The sequence below is a fragment of the Mycetomoellerius zeteki genome, unplaced genomic scaffold (assembly GCF_001594055.1).
Source record: "Mycetomoellerius zeteki isolate Tzet28-1 unplaced genomic scaffold, Tzet1.0 scaffold228, whole genome shotgun sequence".
NCBI classification, from domain to species: Eukaryota; Metazoa; Arthropoda; class Insecta; order Hymenoptera; family Formicidae; genus Mycetomoellerius; species Mycetomoellerius zeteki.
Genome location: NW_017257203.1, coordinates 1,931,192 through 1,941,243, shown reverse-complemented (window position 1 = coordinate 1,941,243; position 10,052 = coordinate 1,931,192). Strand labels below are relative to the sequence as shown.

The following is a 10,052-nucleotide window of genomic DNA, read 5'->3' as shown; positions in this document are numbered from 1 at the left end:
CAGCAATAGGCTGTCCGTCAATCTGGATATATATGTATACATATAATATGCCCATTATACATATATATATATATATAACATATTTGTATAATCTATTTACTTATTTTAACTTATTTTAACTAATCGCGTCGAAATTACGCATATAATATAAAAAAAGTAACGCAGTACTGGTACATACTTTGGTGAACGAGAACACTAATCTGACATTCTCGTCGCTCGAACGTATCGTGCCGCATACGTATGCATATCGCGCCGGATATAGCATAATCAAACAAGAAGACATTAGCTTGGGCGGAGGAATAAAAAACGAATCTTTAAGAAATCTCCTTAAAGACTCTGCGAATCGCTTCCTGTATATTCTATTATTTTTTGTACAGATGCTATACGCATAAAACTTTTTCTCAGTAATAGCCATTTAAGGAAGCGTCTTTAAACGTAAGAACTCATTGAAAAACTCTTTTAATAAGAAGTAAAGTTCCAACGATTTATTTAACCTCAAGCCAATGATCTTCCTTTTTGCTCAGACCCAGTCTTATTTTCGAAGCAAATATGAAACATTCCCTTTCATGAGGAAAGTATCTTAAATCTCTTCGTATTTTAATAAGCGAACTCATTCCCCCCCTCCCCCCAGATTGTAAAAGGTCGCTGCTCAGCTCAGTCGATTCGCGTGTGAGTGTCGCAATTACATTCAAACGTATAACATCTCAGTTTCTTGCATGTACCGCTGTATATACCACGATCTTACAGTGTAGCACTTACTTTGTCCGTCTACGAAGGTGGCAATGAACACCATCGCGAAAAAGAGAAAAACGAGATGATGGTGCATCTCTCTCCTCACCTCACTGAACTGTACTTGGCACAACCGTCACCTCTGTGTACTGTTCGTCCGATTGACTTGTCGCTGCCTGCGGCAGTGGCATCTTCTCGAGTCGCACATACGACGGTCCTGCTGAGGGAGGTGACAAATTCGCGATAGTGATATAACTAGAGTTCAAGTCTTTTCCCTCTGTCGTCGGCCAGGACGGAGAGGGGTGCACAGTGTTGTCCTTGCTGTCACCCTCATCGACGTCCTCCGTCATATTCGCGAGTGGCTCCGCTTTCTCTTGTTGCTCCTGCGGCTGTGTTTCGTGCGCGGAGCTCGTAAGATTGTACGAAGTTCCGCTCGTTGTAGAACTGTGCGGATCGTGGAACGTTTTCTGCTGTAAAGATTCTTGATCCGCTTCTATAACCGGCATCGTCATCCCCTCAGGAATTATCGATGCAAAGATATATTTTGGACTCGCTAAAGTCAAGCCGGTACTGGCGGGGAAGGTCGGCGGAAATGACATATACTCTTTCTTGCACAAATTCTGATTATCTTTAACTTTGAAGGTGCCACACATCAGATTGCTGTTCCTGGCTTGTATATGTTTAGGTATACTAGAAGGCGATTCGGGTATTTCGTCTATTAGACCTGCTTGAACATATGGCGTCGCCATCGTCGTCTTCTCGGGATTAATGTGAGATGCCATAAGCTTCTTGTTCAACTCGATGATCGACCGCATTTTGTCCAGTTCGTCGATAGTTTGTTTCTGCTTCTCCTTTTCGAATTCATCTTCAAATTTGATCGATATCAAAGCATCACCACTGTCGTCGCCGCTATCATTGTTGCTATCGCTGCCATGGTTACCATCATTGTTGTCGTCACTGTCTTTGCTGCTGTCGCCATCGTCGCTGTTAGCGTTCTTCCGTGGTATAAGGCTCGGATTGCTCAATAACATCTCTGAAGAGGACGGCATGCTGATATAGTTTGCACTAGACCAGGCGTGTTGCGATGGCGAGTAACTCTTTGACATTGTGTTATCTGTTAAATTAGGCGTGGACCGCGCTAACGATATAGTCTCTTCAGAAGTCGGCTCACCGGAATTGCCAACTTTGACATATGATTCCCAGCAGGGCGTGACGTCTGATAATAACGAGGCTGGTACACGTGTAGTACTTCTTTGTCGCAGATGTGTCAATTCGCGGACAGGTTGACTCTTCAGTTTATCGGACGGTGTATGCATTGCATCCACCTCAGTGCCACTATCACTGCAAACCTGGGATTCCGCCGTGAGTGATGACGTAACAGACTCTTGGCCGCTCGAACAACCGCTCGAATCGGCGGACGGTTGTCGTATGTGTGGTTGTTCGCTCTTCTTAAGCGGTTGCTGTGCAAATAAAATAGAGCTTATATTAGCGTACTGTATTTTTGTAGTTTTGTATATTTGCTTCAATAAATAATCGCAAAATGTGAAAAAAATACATGGAATAGAGGTATCTCACCGTATCTGGATTAGCAAGTCCAGGCGGTAGTTTTACTTCGACATCTCGCATCGCTCGACATTTTATCCACATTCTGTAAGAAAAATAGCACAAAGCGTGTTGAAAAATAGAACTAAAAGTAGTTATAATTAAATGAAAATTCTTTTTTTGTGGAAAGTTTTACGTAAATGAATTATTATATTTGCATAGAGAATGGCTGAAAAATACAAGTGTCTTTACCTCTTAAACATGTACACGAAGCACACGATACATGCTGCGAAGCTAACGACGCCAACTATCCATATAACAACCAGTGCGACGGACGATAAACCTGTTGCATGAGAAATATACATTCGCTAATCAGAATGAGTTGCTTAATAATATCCGCGTCAAACGTGTATGTGTGATACTATCGCATCTGTCGGATCAAAGTGAAGAAAATCACACAATAGAAAAAAATTAATAGTGAAAATTAATATTGAAGATTGTAGGAAATATCTGTTCTGAAACAATAAGAAACAGATGAAGAAAGAGCCTGGCTTGATCTTGTGAGTTGTATAAACCAGTTATGTGATTTATATCTAAAAAAAAACTATAGTCATCATTATCACTTTTCTCATTATAAAAAGATATTAAAAGTTCAACATTAAATATTTTCAACATCTAAATGTCGTTTATACTCACAAATATTAGCACGCCATGTATGTGTATATGTAAATCGTAATAATAAGTGTGCTTAATTTTATAAGAAAGCAAACGTGTCCATTTAAAATAGAATTAGCCGTAATTTGTTTCGTGTTTGCTTGCTTTAATAATAATAATAATAAATAACAATACCATTATTATAACAATTTCCCTCCCCAAAGTCAGACCAGGATCCTTTCAAAAGGTCGCCGTTAAGATTGGTGTTAACAGCCCTAACCCGGAACTTGTGCTTTTGCTCTCGATGCTCGACGTTCTTGCAGTCGGGAATGGGCAATTGCACTTCTGCAATATGAACAAATAGTATTAAAATTAAGCTTTCGTATTATTCCTTCACTAATCTTCGTTTTTCTACTCTCCCTCTTTTCACTTCTCATTTCACACAATTATCACTACTTTACATTTATCACTATATCATTCAAATGAAAATTAATAGAATAGAAAAATATAATAATTCAAGAAAATTGAATTATATTTCAAAAGAATATTTCTCTTATCATAGTTTAATTAAAGTTTGTCAGAAATTCTCTCAAATTCTATTAAGAAAAGAAATTCAATTTTCCTATTAAAGACAGTCTCACCTGTTCTCGTGACATTCAGGATCATGCCATTTCCGTATTCTATTTCGTAATACATGTGCTCTAGTGGACCGGCTGGTTCTTGCGGTGGCTCCCACTGAATGATTACTTGGCTGGAGTTTACAAAGCGTACCAAAGGAATATTAATTTTGCCAGGCACGCCGATCTTCGTGGATTCATATATCATCGTTGATTTTTCACTGCACTGGACGGTACAAGCGGAGACTCTAATAAAATATTTCGTATACGGCTTCAAACCGGTCAGTTTAATGTGATCTTTATCATCCACTCTAATGACTTGACCATTGTAGTAAACTTCATAATATCTGAGTACACCGTTCATCGCCGACGGCTTTTTCCATGCGACAAACATCGTCGTGTTAGACAAGTCAGTGATTCTAACATTTGACGGTGGTGTGCTGGGTGCAGCTTCGAGAGTGGTATTATACAGGGGATCACTACGCAGACCCTCACCACTCTTCGTCAACACCGCGACACTCAGCATATACGTAGTGTAGGGCTTCAGATTATCGACAACGCCATGTATCGTATGTGCGTCCGCTTTGATAGTACTATTAAACATAGGACCATTACAGTTGACATTCATTGGTGATACTATGGGACAGTAGTAGATGTTGAATCCTTCAATTATCCCGATGCGATCCGAACAATCAAGCTTCCAACCGACTTCGATAAAGTGCGATCCAATGCGATTAATCCAAACAGACTTCATTTTGCCGAGTACCTTGTTATGAATTACCGTGCACGACGACCATATCATGCCGCTGCTACCTCTCTCAGTATTGACGGAGATTGCAAATTGGTATACCTTGGACGGATTCGGTACAGTTATATTGTAGATCATAGTATTTTTAGGAACATGCACCCAGTCCAAATAACCCTGCAAACATATCATTTAACGCTGCATGTCTAAATTTTTATGTGAAATATACTTTTATTTATTATGTGAGAAATATTCGAAAAATATTTTTCAAATAATACGAAAGAAAGAGTATTAGTACATACGGTACACTGATAAGGACGATCACGCTCGTTGTCGCACCAAAAGATCGTGTAATTCTTAATGTTATGATCTTCGAACGGTGGTTTCCAAGATAATTCATATAATCCATTCTCGAAAGCGATTTTCGTAAACGCTATTGGTTCATGTGGAACTAAGCAAATGTATCAAATTGTTAGGTGTACTTGAATCTTTCTGTCTTCCCTTGATATCTAACTTCTTAATATACTTACTTTCTTTCTGATTTGGTACGTATATTCTTGCACGGCTGTTGTTAGCTCCGACCTCGTTTGTTGAGATGATCTCGAACAGGTAACTGTTGAGGGTGATTCCCTTCAATTTGGCATATGTCCTAGTCGTTTCACTTGGCGTAAGCGCAACTTTCTGACCATTTTCCTCCACGTGAATGATTTGATACTTAAAATTATCGCCGTTTTCTTGATTCTGCGGTATCGCTTGCCAGTACAAGTATACGTCCCTGTTTCCATTATTTTCAGCAATTTCGAAGCTACCGATGTCAGTTCGCGGTGCAGCGCTCGGCACTAAGATTAAATCAGAAAATTTAATAGAAATAGATAGAAATTATCTGTTACCATGTAATGGTAATTAGTCACAGCCAAATTTGCAATATGTAATTATATCAATTATAGTTATAATCAAATAAATAATAAAAAATAAGCATAAAGACAACAGATTTTCTTCATAATTCAGAAATTTACTCTTACATTTTGATGATGTTCTAAATGTAACAACACTAAATTCACTCCATCGATCTGGTCTTACAGCTGTTGAGCTTTTTAAATAAATGCGAACATCATATACTGTGTTAGCGTACTCTAATCCGGTAAGATTGTAAAGCCATTGTTCTTTATTCTTAGGATGCGTAATATTGATAACCTATAGGGAAAATAAGTTCGATCAAGATTGTTATTTTATTTATCACAGAATTGATAACTCTTTCAATTGCGATATCGACAAATTATCTAATAAAATAAAAAATTACTTGAATCAATACGATTATACCTTCCAATCTTTTTCATGATCCCATTGATGTTGATACATAATTTTGTGATGAACACCAACTGGAAATGTCGCCATCGGGAAGGGAAGTTCCCAATGCAACAGTGCACTCTCCGATGTTTTGTTTATTAAGGTAAGGTTGTAAGGTTTAGCCGGAATAACTGAAAACAATAATATTCTTTAATATTAAGTATACAGCGCATTCGATAACTGTACATTTTTTATTGCAAGAGATTTTTACGAGGAAATAAATAATAATTCATATATAAGATTTACATACCATTAGAATAATGCTGGACACGATATGTAAAGTTGAGTTCTCCAAAAGGATTAGATACTTTCAGTATGAAAATATAAAATGCATATGGTTGCCTATATATTGGATCGGAATATATATCCCACGTGCATGAATTCCGTGCCGTCGTCGCAAGCGGACAATAATACATTGCCCCTAACCTTCCAGGTAGTTGAAACATTAAATCGTACTTTGTATTGACGAAATTGTGTTCTGGCTCCCATGTGCAATTAAAGCTTTCCCAATTATAGGAGACGCAGTCAAAATGTTTGGGTTTTTGAGGTGGATCTGTTGTGAAACAAAACAAGTAAAATAAAATAAAACATTTCATATAAGAAAGAAACATATTGGTTTTTAAAATACATAATTAATTTTCAAATATAGTTGTTGACATTCGCTAAATAGTTGATAAATATATCAGAAATTGTGTTTGTAAACATATATCACGATCAATCCTATTAGTTTCCATCGGTACAAAATTTCAATTTCTATTATTTTTAAGACATTGCAGACATTTTGTATGTATTATATTAAAATTAAAATCTATTAAATTGATATAAATATAGTATAAATATATTACACATAAATATATAATTTACTGTAAAAATTTAACTTAAATATTAATTCTTCCAATGAGTAAATTTCTACGAGAGAAGAAGTGACTTGACTAACTCTTAATATTATATTGTATAGTATCTGTTTTCTAGTTATCTTTATTGTCGCTGATAAAACGATTTCTAAGACGCATGCATGTCAAACGATTTACTCATAACTAATAAAAAGAGAATCAATGCACTGTACTGTCTCCGCAAAACATCGTCGGGTCATACTGATAAGGATAAATGTATATTTCTATTGGATATGTAGATAGCTATATTTCAAATACGTGTGACGATTATAAAAAATAAGATGTATATGTTTCTCGATACCCAAATTCTTCAGATTACAAAAAGTATCTTCTTTAATAGAATAGCACATACATCAGATATCTCAAAACTGATAGTACAACTGAAGAGTTAACAAAAAATAAGACGAAAATTTAGAATAAAATTTATTTCATGAGATCTTGTATGGGAAAATTTTATTCTGTTTATTTTAACTTATTTTTTCACGAGAAGCCGTCTCTTTCTTAATAGTTCTACCATAAGCCGATCTGAAGACTCACTAATCTAATGGAATATACATAGATAATTAAAATAAGTATGATTACTTACATCCAACTACAACTTTATTGAGACAAACTGCTATATAGTCGTTGTCTTTCATTCGCAACTTGCAATTGTACATGTCGTCGGAGGGCGGTGGTGTTTTGATGGACAGCTCTATCGTAGTTTCATTAATTACCGTGACGAATTCCGACTCCAGTTCTTGATCGTTACGAAAGAATCGAAGATCTTCCGCATCTTTTTTAGGATAGTCAAGTTCCATGATCGTCTGATTTAACAGACAGAACATTTGGAGTGGTTTACCATGTTCAATAACAATATCACCTTGTGGCCAGGTCCCTACAAATAGAATTAAGAAGAATAATAAGATGATAGTCTTATTATTTGAGATAGAGAATACAAGATACTCCAATTATAAAAATTCATAGATTATAATGAGAATATAAGCAAACTCTTTATAAGTAAATAAAATAATTAAATCAAAATTTATATATGCTATACAAGTTTACGTCATAAACATTATAAAAAGTAAAATCAAGATATCATGAGAATACACTTCAACAGGGTTAATAATTTCGATGTGAACTGTACAGCTCGAGTATTAAATATAGATATATACATTTAGCTCGACAGAATTCCAAAAGGAGAGATAAGACATATGTTTTATTTATAATTCTAGCGCACAGTGGTACGTATGCGAAAGAAATAGAAGACAACGGCTTTTATTTCTGCTTTATAAACACGTACATTCGAATATACATATGTCTCGAAATGTGCATCACGAGTGCGCTCCATTTGACGCTCACAGCGCTTATGAGCAGCAAATAAAATGCAGCCTAAGCAGTATAGATATATAATGGTGAAAATAAAAACACGTCAATTTAAATATCAGTTTAAATAGCTAATTCGCTAATCGCTAATATCAAATTTGAGAATACAATGTGTTTTACGAGTATATTTGATTGTATTTATTTGATTGTATTTATGCAAAGATATATTTGGAAGAAACTTACATCCCGGTGTGCTTAATCCAACTGAGCAAGTGCGGGCTGAACATTGCGTCACACAAAATAGGCAAATTAAGAAAAGAAAATAAGTTCGCCATCTCCTCCATGAAGAATTCGTTATCCAATCGGTGGTTATTAATCCTAACATTTGATTGATGAATACGAGAAAGTATCTCGTTATCGAGAGTGCATCCGCTGTATGAAAATATCTCATCGCGTCCCTCTTTCGCGTAGAACTATGACGATTTCGGTGATTCATTACACTTGTATCACATCCATGATTACAAGGGACAGCGGGACAAGCAAATTCTTTTTGCGCAAAGCACAGATCAGTTGAACGGGCATTGTGAGATAATGAAATGTCCTGTGACAGATAAACCACACTATTGGGCTCGTTTTCTAACGTTGTGACGTGATCCTTTTTGAACAGGGCGTCATTAGAAGCATTAAATACGTCGCAGCATGTTGCAAAACTGTGGCAAGCGACTGTGGGGGACGACTCCAATGTGCTGGACACATCCAGCGTAGATCGGCATCCAGCATGTCTCGACGTAGCGTCTCGTCTATGAGATGGACACCGATCCATTTCTCCAGGCACTCTTATCGATCGGGTATCGATTGAAGGCATTTTGCATTTCCGTCACTGGAAGATAAATAAATTCAATGAAAATAAATTTTAAAATCATACAAAACATTATTACATATAACTACTATTAACAACATATTAAAAAAGTTAATAAAAAAATTCTCTTCAAAAATAAACAATAAATCATCTGCAAATATAAAAAATTTTTATTCGTAATGAAAAGAATTTTTTATTTCAGTTAATTCTAGAAAAATTGGATCACTGAACATTGAAATAATAATATTGTAATATTGAGTTCGTTTACGCTGGCAAAAATTAACGGGAGCAGAGAAGACTGTCGTTGCTTGTGAACCGTATTCGAGCTAGGACGCAACTGACTACCAGTGGTCTAGGAAACACACGAGGAATGTAGGGGGAAGAAAATGAGCAAATTCGTGACACGTGGAGAATGGTGTCCTTCTAATAAGTCGTTATTATATTTCATCACGTATCGCGACGATAATGTAAACACAGTCTCGCGACGATCAATATCTGCATATGAGAAATATCGCCGAGATATGTATATAATTACAGATTGAGTATTCCGATGTTCCGAAAACCGGAAGCTTCAAAGATCGAAACTTTTTAAAAAATATTCAGAGTTCTGGAAACGTGGAGCTTCAGTGAAAGACAACTGTAATCTCTTGTGTTTATGTTAATAAAAACGACAACTATTATCAGTATAAACTGTCTATATATATTTTATATATATATAATCTATTATTATTTGTTTTAATTATTTCCTATCTTTGTTGGAAGATTATTGAAAGAATACTTGCTATCCCAGCGATATCGATAGAAATTATTCAGCCATAATGCCTCTTAATCCTCTAAAGACTCAGTTCCCGATCCCTCAACATTTTCAGATATATCTTCTATATTCATACTTTTCATTTATTGGATTTATATTCTATTGAATTCAAAGAACATATTTCTTTGATAAAAAGAAGAACTTTACAATGAAATCATATTTTTATTTTCATCTTACTTTAGCGCCATTATATCATATATTAAAAAATATATTTAAAAAATATATTAAAAAATATTTCCGACAAAAATATAGTAATTTCTTTTATTTTTAGCAATTTTTGTAAACATGAATATTATTATAGAATAAATAACAGAATTTAATAATAATTGCATAGTTAATAAACTTTCAATTTATACGTGCGTGATCATGAATGTATTGCCTATTCTGATCCGCACGAGGACTATTTTCAATCCTTTTTCTCAGAAAAATAAATATATCCATAGAAATTATTTAATATAAGTTAAAATCTAAAAGAATTTATTCTAAAAAAATTAAAAAAATATATTTTAATTATTTTCGAATGTATATATATATATATATATCA

The 10,052-nt window shown here is 35.2% G+C and overlaps 1 protein-coding gene across 1 annotated transcript in view; it reads right to left on the bottom strand.

Moving 5' to 3' along the window:
- Positions 1 to 317: 317 nt before the first annotated feature.
- The window catches only part of dome (cytokine receptor domeless), a 22,098-nt gene continuing 12,363 nt past the window's right edge, over positions 318 to 10,052 (bottom strand). The window contains exons 2-13 of the mRNA XM_018448838.1: positions 8,079 to 8,715; positions 7,114 to 7,404; positions 5,885 to 6,187; positions 5,608 to 5,765; positions 5,310 to 5,481; positions 4,818 to 5,126; positions 4,590 to 4,738; positions 3,567 to 4,464; positions 3,121 to 3,270; positions 2,524 to 2,614; positions 2,305 to 2,377; positions 318 to 2,189 (exon numbers count right to left, since the gene is read on the bottom strand). Coding sequence (XP_018304340.1) covers positions 840 to 2,189; positions 2,305 to 2,377; positions 2,524 to 2,614; positions 3,121 to 3,270; positions 3,567 to 4,464; positions 4,590 to 4,738; positions 4,818 to 5,126; positions 5,310 to 5,481; positions 5,608 to 5,765; positions 5,885 to 6,187; positions 7,114 to 7,404; positions 8,079 to 8,700 — 4,566 coding nt within the window. The 5' untranslated portion in view covers positions 8,701 to 8,715 and the 3' untranslated portion in view covers positions 318 to 839. The remainder of the gene's footprint in view (positions 2,190 to 2,304; positions 2,378 to 2,523; positions 2,615 to 3,120; positions 3,271 to 3,566; positions 4,465 to 4,589; positions 4,739 to 4,817; positions 5,127 to 5,309; positions 5,482 to 5,607; positions 5,766 to 5,884; positions 6,188 to 7,113; positions 7,405 to 8,078; positions 8,716 to 10,052) is intronic.